Raw genomic sequence first — 17738 nt, 5'->3', positions numbered from 1 at the left:
TAATGTAACACACCTGATGTCTATAATGTAACACACTTGATCTCTATAATGTAACACACCTGATGTCTATAATGTAACACACCTGATCTCTATAATGTAACACACTTGATCTCTATAATGTAACACACCTGATCTCTATAATGTAACACACCTGATGTCTATAATGTAACACACCTGATCTCTATAATGTAACACACTTGATCTCTATAATGTAACACACTTGATCTCTATAATGTAACACACTTGATATCTATAATGTAACACACTTGATCTCTATAATGTAACACACCCACTCTCTATAATGTAACACACTTGATCTCTATAATGTAACACACCTGATGTCTATAATGTAACACACTTGATCTCTATAATGTAACACACCTGATGTCTATAATGTAACACACCTGATGTCTATAATGTAACACACCCACTCTCTTTAATGTAACACACCCACTCTCTATAATGTAACACACTTGATCTCTATAATGTAACACACTTGAAATCTATAATGTAACACACCTGATGTCTATAATGTAACACAATTGATCTCTATAATGTAACACACTTTATCTCTATAATGTAACACACTTGATGTCTATAATGTAACATGCTTGATGTCTATAATGTAACACACTTGATCGCTATAATGTAACACACATGAGCTCTATAATGTAACACACCTGATGTCTATAATGTAACACACCTGATCTCTACAATGTAACACACCCACTCTCTATAATGTAACACACCTGATGTCTATAATGTAACACACTTGATTTCTATAATGTAACACACCTGATGTCTATAATGTAACACACCTGATGTCTATAATGTAACACACTTGATCTCTATAATGTAACACACCTGGTGTCTATAATGTAACACACCTGATCTCTATAATGTAACACACCTGATCTCTATAATGTAACATACCTGATGTCTATAATGTAACACACCTGATGTCTATAATGTAACACACTTGATCTCTATAATGTAACACACCTGATGTCTATAATGTTACACACCTGATGTCTATAATGTAACACACCTGGTTTCTATAATGTAATACACCTGATCTCTATAATGTAACACACCCACTCTCTATAATGTAACACACTTGATCTCTATAATGTACCACACCTGATGTCTTTAATGTAACACACTTGATCTCTATAATGTAACACACCTGATGTCTATAATGTAACACACCTGATGTCTATAATGTTACACACCTGATGTCTATAATGTAATACACCTGATCTCTATAATGTAACACACCCACTCTCTATAATGTAACACACTTGATCTCTATAATGTACCACACCTGATGTCTTTAATGTAACACACTTGATCTCTATAATGTAACACACCTGATGTCTATAATGTAACACACTTGATCTCTATAATGTAACACACTTGATCTCTATAATGTAACACACCCACTCTCTATAATGTAACACACTTGATCTCTATAATGTAACACACCTGATGTCTATAATGTAACACACTTGATCTCTATAATGTAACACACTTGATGGCTATAATGTAACACACTTTATCTCTATAATGTAACACACCTGATGTCTATAATGTAACACACTTGATCTCTATAATGTAACACACCTGATGTCTATAATGTAACACACCTGATGTCTATAATGTAACACACTTGCTCTCTATAATGTAACACACCTGATGTCTATAATGTAACACACTTGATCTCTATAATGTAACACACCTGATGTCTATAATGTAACACACCCACTCTCTATAATGTAACACACCCACTCTCTATAATGTAACACACTTGATCTCTATAATGTAACACACCTGATGTCTATAATGTAACACACTTGATCTCTATAATGTAACACACTTTATGTCTATAATGTAACACACTTTATCTCTATAATGTAACACACCTGATGTCTATAATGTAACACACTTGATCTCTATAATGTAACACACCTGATGTCTATAATGTAACACACCTGATGTCTATAATGTAACACACTTGCTCTCTATAATGTAACACACCTGATGTCTATAATGTAACACACTTGATCTCTATAATGTAACACACCTGATGTCTATAATGTAACACACCCACTCTCTATAATGTAACACACCCACTCTCTATAATGTAACACACTTGATCTCTATAATGTAACACACTTGATCTCTATATTGTAACACACCTGATGTCTATAATGTAACACACTTGATCTCTATAATGTAACACACTTTTTCTCTATAATGTAACACACTTGATGTCTATAATGTAACATGCTTGATGTCTATAATGTAACACACTTGATCTCTATAATGTAACACGCTTGATGTCTATAATGTAACACACTTGATCTCTATAATGTAACACACCTAATCTCTATAATATAACACACCCACTCTCTATAATGTAACACACTTGATCCCTATAATGTAACACGCTTGATGTCTATAATGTAACACACCCACTCTCTATAATGTAACACACCTGATCTCTATAATATAACACACCCACTCTCTATAATGTAACACACTTGATCTCCATAATGTAACACACCTGATGTCTATAATCTAACACACTTGCTCTCTATAATGTAACACACCCACTCTCTATAATGTAACACACTTGATCTCTGTAATGTAACACACCTGCACTGTATAATGTAACACAACCGTGACACAGTCGTCATTCCACCGTGCACACGCATAAATAACATTCAAAGGTTTACTCACAGGTTCATGAACCCACCTGGCGTCTTCTGAACATCTCACTGCCCAGTGTAGGTTTGAAGTTTCACAAATCTTCGTGCGATCCACGGACCCCCATTGCCTCCAAAGTGCTGGATTATGGGTGTGCACCTACAAGCATTATTTGTGATTTAATCTGGGTGTACATATAAATTTACCCTCCAGTTACAAGAGATGTAGAATTATGCATGTGTACAACGTGTGTGTATATATCTGTGGGTCTTGTGCAATGTTTCATGATCTCTGTTATGATGTGCGCACCCATATTGAATGTAATATTGAATAGAGAGTCTGCACTTCTCGATGCATACTTATTTTTTCATGCAATACGATATAAGCATACCAGTGTGTATGTGTAATTTTTTTTGCTGACAATGCCCACGATGAATAGAGGTGGCTGAATGCGTTAAGCCGCTTTTTTAAAAATATATGTACTCGTAGAGAAGCCATTGCTCTGCAATGCAAAATAAAAGACAGATATCATTTTTAGACTCTTCTCACAATCCTGTACTCGGAGCACTAAAAGTAATCTGGTTTTTACTTAATAAAACGCCACGATAATATAGATTGCGAGGTTTAAAAATAAAAATTCGATTTAAAGAATATTCCGGTGAAAGAATGACATACGTTGAAAGTTGGAGAAACTGTAAATGAACCGTGTCAGTCTTCTGTATTCATTACTCCCACCTCGTCGGTGTCGCTATCTTGTTTATACGTCTTCCAAACATCTTCCGCAACTTTTTATTCAATTCAAAGTTTATTTGTTACACGGAGAATCCCGTTTCGCCAGTTACCCAGCTAGTTGTTTCGGTGACAGCGGCACACAGCCACTAACAAGGTTATTGTTAGGGTGCGAAGTGCCCAGCCAGTAGTCAGCAATTCAACTTTAGACATAGAATATATACATACATCTTTTGTAGTTATATTGTATAGAAAAAGGACAGCTGCGTGGAACAAGGTTATTCATTCCTTAATGTATCGCTTGTATTTCCCTGCATTTAGTGCGTGATTTTCCTTAACTGTATATTGCTTTAAGCATATACACATGTGTAAGGACAGTATGGGGTCTAGTGGCCGTAAATAGTAATTGAAGCGGACAGGGACAGGCAGGGTCAAATGAGGCAGGAGAGAGTTCGGGGAAAAGGGGCGTGGCTGAGTCGAGGGGCGTTGCTAAGCCAGAGGGGGAGATAAAAGGCAGTGGGGAGCGGGGCTCAGGGCTGCTGTGGGGATTCAAAGTTGGACCGTCGTCGCTGTTGCCATCTTGGAGTAGATCGCCCTCACCGTCTGGGAGCGGGTCGCCTTATCGTCTTGGAAGACCAGGGGGAGATTATATATCGCCGCCGTAACTGCTACTCCATCGGCTCCTATATAGTCAGCCAGCTGTATAGGTGACCGTCTTGTAGCAGTCACATAAAGTCACCCACTGTAATAGCCAACTCGCGTCTACCCGTTAACATGCCATCGAGTCGGGCGGACCGTAATAGACAATAAATATATTTTCATACTGGAACAAGACAGTGTCTCTGAGTGCTACATTACATGTGTTTATGTACAATATGTCATTCTCAATGCATAACTTGACAGAAAATCCAATGGATGTTTATTCATGTAATAGGAATGGAACTGTCTGCCGCTTGGCAATAACTTTAGAGCTCCTGGAATGAAAGCGTTACTTGCAACATTGTAGGGTGGCACTAGCCTTTATTGATTAATATATTATTTACTACAGCTAAGGGGGTCACAATAATTCTCAATGCACATAGAGAATGAGCTCGTATATACAGCATATGTACACAGTAGCATCTCTGTGGTCGAGGATATTTTGTACAAATGCAATCAATCACAACAAGGCAGGCGGAAAAACATCAGAGGCAGGTGTGGGCAAAATGTGAGGTGGTAGTGGGAGCAAAGGAGAGTGAGGTAAGGAGGAGGAGGAGGTTAAAGCCAAATATTTATTTACAAATTGATCTTGGCAAGCGTATTCAGATCATGCTGGAAGTTATTTTTTTTATTTAAAAAAATTAGTGTGTGTGTTTGTGTATGTGTGTATGGAGAGGGTGAGTGTCACGGTTAACGCGCTGCGCTACGAACCTGGCGACCCGGGTTCCATTCCCGCTAACAGCCAACACGAGTGACGATTGTCTGAGCCGGTCCTGTGCCTCCCCTAGGTCGACTGAAATTCAAATGAGTACCTGGTGGGATGTGTAACCATCACCACTAGGGAGATAAAGGCGGCCGGGCGTGGTGCTGGCCGACCACCCCTTTCGTATGCCGTTCCAACCTTCATAGGTGCTCACGAATAGCACTTCCCCCAACAGTCTGTTAAAGCTATGGGGGATGTTTGTTAATAACAATGCACTTCATTTAGCTCCATTGTCCACCAGATTTGGCACAGACTTATACTGGATTTGCTATTCACTTTTTCTATTCCGATAACTGACATTGATTTGAACAAAAGGGTTTGTGTTTTTTTAGAAGGACGAATGTAATTGTATATGTCCTTCTAAAAAAGACGTATACTTCAGACTACCTTTGAACAGAATGATAATGTAAACGGCCTTGATATATATTTGTGTCGAATCAATGCATTTTGAATGCAAAAAAAAAACAAAGCATGAATATAAAAAATATGGCAGATTCCATGCAATTACAGACAGGTATAATGAGGGGCATAATGTTCACAATGCATTCATTACAACACACTGCGCCAAAAGTGGCCTTTACAGAGAATTCCATTTTCGAAAGCTGTAAGATACTCAACTAATTTTAATAAAGCAGGCTGAGGTGGAGTCGAATAATTTGAGTTATTTATTTGACGAATGAGTGGAAAACGACTGATTTTGGCATCACAGGTTCATCACAACATGCGCAAGTGCAAGGCTGAATTAGTTATCTATAGACGCCGCAAAGACATGCTCTCACATATACAACGACATCTGCGCATGCATTCCCGTGTACGCATGTATTCACACGTGTGAGTGTGTGAGCGTGCATTTAATAGATACGCAGGCAATATGTCTGCTTCACATATCTGTCTTTCCACAGAAATAGTAAAACTATTATTTCTATAACCAATTGACACCAACAAGGCCTTTTGATTCGTGAATACATGCAGCAGCATTGATTCAGTACAAGCAAACTATTGACCGGTTTCGACATGGTGTCAGAGACAGATATATGAATGAGAGATATTGTCCGCTCATCTATTGTTATTTACATTTTCCACAACGACACTTACGATTATGTGAGCCTGCTTTTTTTTAGTTTACATGTCGTGTATACAAAAGGGCGCAGTGTGTGCATGAGTTGAGGTCCATATGGTTTTTAATCTGGCAGCAGGGGTCAGTCTGGCACCAAAACGGGCAAGTCCATGCATGTAAGGCACAACGAAGACTTACACGTATTTGGCCCTAGTGAAGCAGATTGCCAAGTCACATCCTGTTGAGTGGTGCATCCCGCTTCTGGCCATGGGTGGTGCTACAATTGTAAAAATTAGGGGGTGGTGGGTGGGCCAGGGAGCCGACTCATTTGTGGGATGGTGGTGCTGAGAAAATGCCATGATTATATATAATCATATATAATCAATACTTATTTATCAGTAGATCGGTGTTGAATGTGAAAAAAGTAGCACCGGTGTGGAGGAGCAAGCAGCCGGTTTGGGGTAGGTAGGGCATGAGGTGGCTTAGTTTAAAGCATCAAGTGAAGTTTAATTCTTCAAGCAGGTGAAAAATCGAAAGACCAGTATTGTCTCATTTGCAAGAAGTAATCTGGGTCACCAAAATGACAGACCGCCCGCTCAGATGCAGTGGCTCTCTATTGAGTGACGTAGTTTTGAACTTTAGCAAAATGTAATACATGACATGATTATCCGTTAAATGTTTTATTAATAGTAACACGTATTTGTTCACGAGCTACATGCCTTTTTGCTGATACAATTTTACGAATTTCTCCTCCTCCCGCTGTTCATATGGATTGTTGGTAGAAGAGGAAGCAGGATTTTCGTTTTGTAACGCTGAAGAATGCCACAGCTCCTAAAATATGGAACGATCATCACTCCGTGTACTCGTTCGTATATGAAGTAGACATGCAAATCTGCAAGTTAATTAAATGCAACTTCTCAGTCTGCAAGGTATTATATCAAATAATAATTACCTTGTTTAATGTACAAATCTCGCAGCTGACATGACCACACGGGTGGCATAATTTATAATTAAAACCCAAATAAATTACACGAGGCCACTTCTAAGAGCAGCGCTGTGTTTGCGCTGTTAAGATGCGGTTTGATTACATATAATTCAGTGGTAATTGTGAACAGTTTATTAGTTCTGATGACCTCTAACCTGAAACGTCCTCAACAAAAAAACAGGTGCCGTTCTATTGCAATTCAATTGGATTAGCACGTGTCTAAAGCAATGTAAAATTCGTATATTATTTGCCACAGGTGTGCCAACTCTTGCTCAAGCGTATTTGTTTATTTATATGTGCCCACACGTGGGATAAACTGAATGTGCGTGAATAGTCGTGTTTGCATTGATGCGTATGAACCCCTAACAGTATTGAGCTTGCACGGTGCTAAGCCAGCATGCATAAATTTCAGTCATTGGAGCTGGATAATATTGCCACCGGCCTTAAATAGCGGAATGACGTTCCCCTACTTTACTCTTCATTTAAACCCCCGCATCCTCATCGTATCCACGTGTCCCACAGTTAGACACTCCCTGAATGTTACCTCTCATTCCTTTAATATCCAGCACGCCATGCGCCCATTCCCCTTTGTACCACACTTATCTGGCTGCTACCCAGCCAGCCTTATGTGTGTATATATCCCATTTTTCCAGGAGTTCTAGGCACTCAACCAACAGCCGTCGACGGTATATTGAGAACAACGGAATGGGGGAGGTGGGTGGCTCGCTATAGCACAGGGCGGATTCACAACCTCACATTTCACCAACAGTAAAAACATTGCCTTGGGCCATGCTAGGCGAATACCTCCCCTGCAGCCTCGCGTAACCCACTCTCGCATCCCGCTAAGAGGTTTCCTGGGTGACTGCCTCAAAGCAAGGCAAGCAGCGAATTTTCTGGCCAGGTGGTAGCCAATTTTAGTTGAGTGGACCACTCAGTTAACATACTCCGGAGAGAACACTATACACGATTGTATATAGGGAGAACAGTCATGCAAAATATAAGCCAATCGTTTAAAAAAAAACTCTTAATAATTAATAACAATCGGCAAATCAGTGAAGCGTACAATGCTAAAATGAGGCTTGCATTTTTTAGTGAATGCTCCGTGAATCGCACCCCAGTTGCCGACTCATGCTACATCGAGGAGAGAAAAGGCACGTACCGATTTCAGAATCTATGTGCTCCTCTACAGTCTCCACACTTCAAGCTCAAGTGCAGTAATCATGTGGAACAGACATGATCAGATGAATATGTAATCAGCAAGCAAGAAACACCTCCTAAACTGCCATGAGACGGATATTACAGCAATGTGCCTTCGGACCAAACTGCGTATTTCGTTAAGCCTAAGAACGAAGATGTTTTATGCACAGCATTATACATGATCATGCCTCCTTGAATAATTAAACCCCGGGTTTAATAACGCCTTGCTAACTAAGCACATTAAAAATCATAGACGTGCAAATTTTATTCAGTCGAGCGCTGCTTCCAAGAGGGGTGATTAGGCATTAATCAGATAATGCTTTTTATGGAATTGTTGCAGTGCATGGATTAACACTAAACACTTAAATATACATGAAATATTCACCGAACTTGGATGAAAACCTATTCATTTCATTTAAATGATACATCCAATTTGGTTTGCAATTATATTGTGCGGCACAATATTGCTCAAAACCGTTATTTACAAATTAAAAAATGCATTTGCTCTCTCATGTTTGAGTGCATCCAACACCTGCTTTTTGCGGGTACTGTTAATTTTGGATTATCTGTGGGCAGATTTGGGCATGTGCTGGCTTCATTATGAGTTACTCCTGACTCGTTATGGGTCAGGAGTAACTCATGCTCGCATGTATGTTGAATTTCTTTCGCACCATACGTTGCCAACCGTGCTCATCGGAGGTGCAGGGGGAAGGGCAACAAAGCCAACACAAATATCAGTTCTAACTAAATGAGTTTTCAATGTAGATTTAAAAGGGCATAGCTCCAGTGGCCTCATAATGTCGGAAGGAGGAGCGTTTCAGATGGCCGCAGTAACGCATCTGAAAGCGCGCGATGCGGTGAGCGTCTTTGTTCCACGGCGAGCACCCAAAAGCCACTGCGAGGATGATCGGAGTTTGCGTAATGGTTTTTGCTCCTTGACGAGATCAGCAATGTATCGTGGTTCATTTGTAACAAGCACTTTGTGTTTAATGAGTACAACCGCAAACGTGTCGTAAATTAAACCATAATTCTAAGTAAGTAAACAATAAATATTCGTTTCATGCATGTTTTTCATCGCTCAGGTGTTTTGTTTTATTCGGGCCACCCGTTGTCACCATTATATCAGGTAATCTAGAGATGGCTGTGTATGATTTTGCATTACCGGTGTTTAACTGTTAATTGCCATGCACGTGACTGACTAACCGCTTAAACGATGGTGTGTACTGCCGATTGTACACCAACGATGCACATTGGCAGAGCCGTGTCAAGCCTTCAGCATCATCTGTATTTTTCGCTGCAGATATTTTTTTTCTCTTACCAACTGCACACAATCATAAGGAAAATATAGCATACAAGTACGTTCTACATTGTGAACGTTGCTGGTTATTACACTATTTATGAGATGCATTATGTGCTGTAGTTGTATATTTATTTAGGGTTTAAACAAATGTAAACTTGACTTTAATAAATAGGAGTTTATCTTAATTTCCATATTTTTTTCCAATATTCATGGAAAAACACCGCTCAGATCATTTCTCATGACTCTATGATAATAAAGCACATTATATATTAACACATAGCTTAATGCGTGTCGTTAACAGCCATAATGTCATGTTTTTATTTAAATAACTTACAGTAAGGTAAAAATAAAGAGGCGCTTAGAACCCCAGTGAACATAGAACACCAGGCTTATTAGTCCAGTGATCAAAATTACTTCGGTTAAAGTTGTCTCCTCATAGGGGGCCAGTCTTATGGTCTTCGAATCCCCCAAAACAAGCCAATTATGAGCCCACTAGACTGTAGTACATACAATATGCGAGTACGCTTGTGCATTGCTGATGAGTAAGACCAACGCTGATCTTCAACTGTGCCTATCTCCACACGTGTGCCAAGTATTGGACAACTGTGACCCTGCTGAGAAATACTTTGTTTGCAGGCAGCTGTTTCGAATGGTTTCTGCCACGGGCTGGTATTCGTATGTGCAACCCATGTGCCCACCACAAAGCCATATGTGATACGAGACATCTATTCTGATACTGCTTTGACAGCTGTGTACGAGGAACACATGGCAAAATAAATTAACACGTTATTTCAAACACTGCCCTAAGTTAAATAGTATATTATGTTTCAGGCAGATCTCTCTGCAATGAAAAGGCCATGGGCTGAAACCTCACCTATTCTCTCCACAGCACGGAGGCTCAAATATAGCAGTGGATTGACTGTACATTTGCATACTGTATTCCTTCTATGAAAGTACTGTACATTTTACTTTTCATGTATATAAAATGCTATGCAAAGACAAATTCTCACACTTGACCAGCTGATTGCTTGCTCCGTACCACCAGAGAGAATATCTTCTTCCATCACCACAACGAAGTAAAAGGTCTTAAGAAAAAATATCTGAATTATTAGACTGACTTGAAGCAGTGCACAGTATCCCTCGCAGTGTGGAGATCCTTAGTGTAAGAAATGATCACTTGTAAAAATATATTTTAATACCACTTTCCCTTCCTTACATTTAATGAAAGTATTTTTTTTTTATTCACGCTAAAGTCATGCCAAAATGTTCAACCTGAATATCTACGAATTCTTAAGTAATATGATGTTTGGACAAAAGTTAGATGATTTTTTTTTCTAGTTAACAGTTACAGAGGAAGTAATAAAAGTATGATCTACTGGTTTTTGACATCTCATAATATCGCAGCTTTATCATCCTCCTTTGCAGTTAAGAATATGCAGCCAAATGAGCTGTATCTCATTAATAACCCACGGAGTTTTTCCCTCCCCCCCCTCAAACCCATGAAATGCATTTCCATTTGAATAAATGTTTTTGGTACCTTATGTCAAATAATGTACACCGTTCCAACGCCTAGGAAAACTATGTTAATGTACATACAACATAATAGCACGTAGTTTATACTCACATGTTCTCTACAGCTTTGAAGCCAGACGAGGTAAATGTGAGTGCTGATCGTGTTGCACAACGCACGTTAAAATGTGGCTCACACTTATTGGGTGCAACATTTCCCGGTGAAATCTCACGACTGATTTCACTGAACACAATTAATCAAAGTCGCGGTCAGTGCTTCGTTCAGAAATTAAATGCTTTCATTGTGTATCATGCATAAAATATGTAGGCTAAATGGAACCTACGGTCAAATATAAAAATGCCAAGTTGCAGCCCGGCAATGATTTGTTCACACCACTGCTGGCGGAATGAGTTTTGCCTACTCTTCCACGCTGGTCAGACATCATGGAAGAGTGCTAGGCAATGTATGTTCTGCTCGGACGAAAGGAGGCTGCTATTTCTAATCGTGTGAATAACAAAGGGCAGCCATCACGAACGACACCTTAGCAGGCCATAGGGGTTGATCGCGTGTTCTTGGAGAGGATTTAGCGGAAGGAGTTTGTCACGAGTGAGAATAATACAAATTATTGGCTGCACATAAGCCGCCTTTTATGAAAAACAAACACCAAGGTGTAGCGTGCTTTCTTGCACTTTATGTTATAACCATGATTACATTTCAACATTGCACATATGCGTTAGAGTTACCAAGCTCACCGACTCCAGAACAGAAACCATCAAAACATCATGCAAGTTTGTGCCGTTTAACACAGCCAATAAATAAACAGCACATGATAGTGCAACGTCAATCAGGCCAAGGTTTGACAAACAAAGCAAAACGAGAGCACGCCTTTGGGTGCGCGTGGGTCCGAGCCTGCGAGCGCGCGCGCGCGCGCGCGAGCGAGCGAGCCATCGTCACCGCGTCGCGTGGTCATCTTGGTGCGTGCGTTCAGAGAGACCACGTTGTCAACAGCGCCCGTGCCGTGCTGAGCCGCAGAAAACAACTGGCGATGCGAGTCCATGCATGAAGACTCGGAAATATGCCGCGGCCACCACCACCCCCCCCTCCCGACTCGCCCCAGGGCATGCAAGCCCAAGCATCTGCATTTCTCAACAATAATGTTCATTTCCATGTTGTGTAGCTATTTTAAGAATTTTGCGTGCGTTTTAAATTAAGGCCACATTTATATTAACCTCTATAGCCGAATAAGCAACGATACAATTCCTGTAATTTTTTGCACATGCTAACTAAATTAAATGTACATTTATATTCACATTCCATTAAATTAAATGGTGTATGAATATTGTAATGCATTTCTTTTTTTTAAATCAGACGAATTGAGAAAAAAGGCATATTCGTGCATTTTTGAATAAAATGCCATTCACATGCGCTACCTATGCCTCAAGGTACTGATAATACCACCTCTGTACAATAATTAATCTCCATGCTGGACTTAATGGTTGATGTGAGGCAGGCATGCTTAAACACTATGCATTAGCACAAACTTGGTTTGCTGCATATTAAATAAAGCCTTAGTTACAAAAAAAAGTCCACCTTGTGGCAAGCTCCCGTTTCAATTTCTGGCACAAGAGACATGACTGCTGCCAGACACATTTTTATTCCGCGTTCGCTTGCAACCTCTGCCACTCCGAGCAGTCACCTCCGTCCAAGACTCTCTTAGACACCTCGCAGGTCCGTGCAAACATCCGATTCCCTCAAATCATGCAGGGTAATCGAGCGGAGGCGAGGCCCGCCTTCCCTCCCAAGCCCCCAACCCAACTGGCCTCGTCCGTGTGCTCTGAGTCAGAAGAGCGTTCAACTGACTTGGCGCATCATGCACCGGTATAGTCATGTGGGCAGCCTGGGTTCGATTTGCAGGGAGAGCGCGTATAGGCTGTCATCGTCGCACACGTGAGCCCGGTCCAGCAGGAAGCGTGTCACCTACAGCAAGCCGCACACACGCACGCAGTGCACTCGCGTTGGAACACGCACAGCAGTACTTGCGATGCAGTGGTGGTGTAGTCTCAGTGGTGGGAAGAGGCTGGCCCCCATCTTTCAATCCATAAAATTCCAGTGAGATGACAATGGAGATAGAGACAAGAGATACTGAATGTGGCGAGATAAGAGAAACGTAGACAACATTCGAGATCCACTGAGAGATCAGGGAAGAGAGATGCTGGCAACATAGAGTTGATTAATTAGGTTTGTATGGTAATTAGCTTGTTATATTTGTTTGCATTTGAATTTGAGCTGATATTTGATGCACCCATGATTTTTTTATATATATAAATCTGGGGCCCCTTGAGGTGTTTGGAGCCCTAAGCTTCTGCATGCTTTTCTTGAGCCTAGCCACCACCACTGCTGCAATGCACCAACATCAACCTCTGAAACGTAATTCAAATTCAGGGATTTTTATACATTTAAAACGCTTTAAATTCTAAAATACAGGAAATTGCATTCACATATATCTTACATGCAATATAGCTTAGAGTGCAGCCCTGCAATTTCTCGCTGACGCCACTGCTCGCGAAAGGGCTTCCACACGAAGGAGCTCGGGAGAGCTGCTCCAGAGGGTATCTTGGCCTACTCCTCTACGCTGGCCAGACATTTTGGAAGCGTTGAGAGTGCCCACATTTAACGTAACCACACGTGATCTGCCGATCGACTGCGGTGAACCGATCTATCGAAGGAAGCGGGGGGATTAAACAAAAACGTGCCCATTATTTCAACTGACGCGCCAGGAGATCAAATCAGCAACCTCTGGATTGCAAGCCCAATGTGCTAACCATGACACTGTGGAAGATCCTAATATAATGTATATCATAATAATAATCATCATCATCATCACCAGTGATGCGATTTCTATGTCAAGGCTGGATGAAGGCTTCCCCACACCATTTTGGTCATTATTATTTGTTTTTATCATATTTCACCACACTGGTCAGTGCAGATTGATAAAGCGGGCACCCTGAACCGGTTCAGATATCGCTTGCCACTGACATTATCTGTGGCTGGGAATTGAACTTGGGTTGCTGGGTTCATCGTGCAGTGCACAAACAACTGTGCCAACTGCTCGATCACATGTGTGTGATGTTTGTGACTGCGGTGTTTGGTAATGCAACGGGTAAAGTTCATTCTTACTCTTGTTTGGGGTTCGATGTTGTAGCAACTTGTCTGGAACTGCCGTATCTCTCTAATTATATGCGAAATCTGCAATGTGAAATGGGACATTGTTTGAAAAACGAGGAAGCATATATAAAATGAAGATATCGCATCTATCAGGAGTAGCCAAACTTCCTGACCCTACGAGCCACATGCCAACTTCTGCATATGCTGAATGAGTTATACGGGGTGGTCACGTATGGTGGTCACGTGGTTGGTTTTCTCGTGCTCGTTGGCTCTGTAGGTTTGAATTTAGAAATCTATGGGAGTATCCCGCGAGTACTCATGCCTGGCTCAGCTGCCCTACATGAGTACTACGTGCTGCTCTCGCTTCCACAGAAGTGTCCTGTTTCAAATAGAGATTAATTGAACACATGTCAACTATCTGTGTCTCTATCGAGCAAACTAGAACTGCCCAGGAATCACACATATTCCATGGGCGACAGCAGAAAATTGGGACTGCGTTAAGTCGCAAAACGTTAGTCATATCGATGCATTTATGCAGCTGATACGAGTAAATTATTTTACAACCCACTAATTTCACAGAATTCACTCCTTTTGGTCATGTAATTAATTGGAACCCGCTACAGTTATGCCACCTTAGTTGGTACTGACACGTAAAAATATCTGGTCTGGGCTCAAGGACTAATGTGGCTTGTGAGCTGTGGTTTTGCCACCACTGGTTTTTAATACACTCACACAAACACACGTTGAAATGTACATATTAATGTAATTAAAAACTAGCTTGTATATATGTATATATATAACGAACTTATAATGTAAAACACGTGGATTTAATCCTCTAGCGAGTGAAACATTTGGTAAGGTGCAGTTGCCTGCAGTATTGTACATTTTTTCATGATACAGAGAAATATAAAAAAAAATACTAGACTATATTGCCCCTCACTGGTATGAGAGTGTAACAGCATGGACACCCTCAGCCCACATGTCAGCTGTTGGTGAGCAGTGATCGCGAGAAGAAACAGGCGACATGCACAGTGAGCACCAACCATTCTCATTTTTGAGAAATTGACGAGTCCTTCCTCCGTGAAGTTGGGTGTACCTTCCTCAATGAAGGCCAGGTCCGTCAGGTACATACCCACATAGGGCACGCAAGGTGGGTCACAGCTGCACAGGGCATGTCACGTATTAGGAAAGGGTATGCTTACGTCTTTCCCCCCCCCCCCCACCCCATGAATAATGTGCACGTCGCAGCGTTTTAGCGCAATCTTGGGATACGGTGGCTTTAGGATGCTTCGTTATTTCGAGATTGTGTAGTAATTAATTGTGACTGTGTCTGATCAACGGTACGGCAGTTTTATATTGCTTCAGAAGCGTAGGTGTCTCTGGATACTTTATAAAATGATGACAGGTAATAAAGTCTGATTTATAATTGAGAATAATAGCTGCCTATAATGGCAGAACAAAAGACGAAACATTTTTAGACAGACTGGGCAATAAGCTGTGGAAGGTAAATTTTGTTGTGCTGTGACCTTCACTTCACTGACCTTTTCAGTGTCTCTCGGAGATTCTTAAATCGCCCTTCAGATGAAACTATTTTCTGGAGCTTGTCGATAAGCGCCTTTGTCTGAAATTAAACATTAATATTGTTCCAAATTCATTTGGAACGGCATAAAAAGGACGGTGGTGCACAATACCTGAACCCACGTGATTCAAGGCTCCGATGCCCCACTCCGATCAAGCAACCCTTTGACTCATTACAAAAATTTACAGAGAAACCGTGCGATGCAAACGATTAACGAAATCAAATGTCAGCTAGTACGTAGAAGTCTTATCGGGAGGTCTGCCGTGTATATTTTCACCTGCTTGGATACGCGGGCCCAGGTTTTCTTGAGCCGGTAGACAGCACTGCGGTTGAGTGCGGACGTGATCTGCAGCACCGTGTTATAGCTGTGCAGGCAGCGGCAGATGTCAGCCACTGCCACCCACTTGTCGATGGCAGCGGCTCGGGCTCCCACATCCATTCGGCTTGCAATCTCCCAGGCCACCAAGTTGCTCATCTGTGCGGGAAATTGAGTCTTTGTTAGACTTGGGGTGCACCAGACCGAGACCACCATCAAAGATTCAATCGCGTCCAGATTGTTTTTTTTTATTATTTGTTTCCCTTGCCCTGAAAATTACCAACTTGGATGCCTTTACTTTAAAACGTATTATTTAAATTAATGTATTTATTAATCTTGGGATTTGTACAAGGTGGTGCATTCGCGTTGAAATGTGATTCAGAGCAGCTTTTTTTGACCGAGGCCTGTCTCGTTCTGCAAATTGGATATAAAAAACCCTTTTATTTCCACGTTTGCGTGTCAAATAAAACTGTTATAAACAACAGAGTGCAATGCATACAATATCCATATGCAATGACAACACGTTAGAAAAACACACACAAGTACCCGTAGTTTATGTATTCTTTTTACGCGAGTAGGATTTTTCTGCTTACTTTTTGGACATATTTTTAAACATATATTTGTCTCCATTAAGCTGCATGCCACAAGCCTAAGGTGATCGTGTGCCGCTCCCTCGTGCCATTACCTCATTAAAGTGCTTGCTTGTCCTCATGATTTTCGGCGCACGTTCGTTTTTGTCAGATTTCATCCATCCACGGTCTAAAAACTCCCTGCGACGACATGCATTTCGCATCTAATTTTCCACATGTGACATTTCCTCCTCAAATAACATGGGTTTGCACATTGACAAAATGTCAAAACATCCGACGCTGTGTCGGTAGGGTGGGGGAATTGAAAGGGCAGTGTTTCATCCCTTGATTCATTGCCGCTTTTCGACAGGCAAAGGGTCAACCGATGATGTAAATGGGTGCCTGCGCTGGCCCTGTAGCCAGGGCAAGTGTCACGGAGCAAGGATGCAATGCTGCAAAAAGGATGTGTGCCAAGGAGTTAGGGCGGTATTTGCGCACCTTTAAGTAGTAGGCAAAAATCAATTTTAAACAATGCAGGAATCTGTAACAAATGAATTATTATTACTTATTGATTTTGAAGTTTAAGCCTCACTAACCCAGCAGGGAAACCACGTCAGGCTGCCAGCTTTGTTTTAGTGATTGCAACACTGTACGTATATTGATCGTGGGGCACGACATTAATAGATTACAGTAATAGTGTGTTTTATCGCTGGACACATCAGATGCAGGGCACGAACTCCGTTTTAGAATGCCTCCTTCTGACAGGCCCTGTCACCGCCGTCATTACAGTTAATTAAAATTAACATCGGAAGCAGCCGCGAGGCACGCAGCCCATTTCCATTTTGCAAGCACAAGAGCGACACATTTAGGTGGGCACACAAAACAAAAGGCATGGTTTGCATCACACAGCTACTTCAAATGTACCCTCTCTGCCTTCTCAGTGTGCTCTGGATGGTGATTGCCTCGAAACTTTAACTGGCATACCCCTCATCCTTTTACGGCAGTGTGAATGAAGAAGGCGCTTTTATTTGTGTTCGTTCACTGCCAACGCAGTGTCATCAAATAACGTGTCCGCCTAATATTTACGATCATCTTGACTCGATAAACACCGCAAGGCACACGATGCAGACGTAACTAAAAGGTAAAATTAGGCACCACTT

At 41.2% G+C, this 17738-nt stretch overlaps 1 protein-coding gene across 2 annotated transcripts in view; it reads right to left on the bottom strand.

Annotated features, from left to right (window-relative positions):
• Positions 1-5547: 5547 nt before the first annotated feature.
• LOC116941917 (ras-specific guanine nucleotide-releasing factor 2) overlaps positions 5548-17738 on the bottom strand; it is an 84542-nt gene continuing 72351 nt past the window's right edge. For both annotated transcript variants that reach the window (XM_032953275.2, XM_032953276.2), the window contains exons 22-27: positions 16695-16779; positions 15971-16168; positions 15656-15735; positions 15158-15275; positions 14127-14195; positions 5548-12926 (exon numbers count right to left, since the gene is read on the bottom strand). In XM_032953275.2, the coding sequence (XP_032809166.2) occupies positions 12834-12926; positions 14127-14195; positions 15158-15275; positions 15656-15735; positions 15971-16168; positions 16695-16779 (643 nt within the window). In that variant the 3' untranslated portion in view covers positions 5548-12833. The remainder of the gene's footprint in view (positions 12927-14126; positions 14196-15157; positions 15276-15655; positions 15736-15970; positions 16169-16694; positions 16780-17738) is intronic.

Source organism: Petromyzon marinus, chromosome 13, assembly GCF_048934315.1.
Source record: "Petromyzon marinus isolate PM22_M1 ecotype Great Lakes invasive population chromosome 13, UKy_Petmar_22M1.pri1.0, whole genome shotgun sequence".
NCBI classification, from domain to species: Eukaryota; Metazoa; Chordata; class Hyperoartia; order Petromyzontiformes; family Petromyzontidae; genus Petromyzon; species Petromyzon marinus.
The sequence above is the reverse complement of the archived record's forward strand: the minus strand, read 5'-3'. Positions and strand labels throughout refer to the sequence as shown.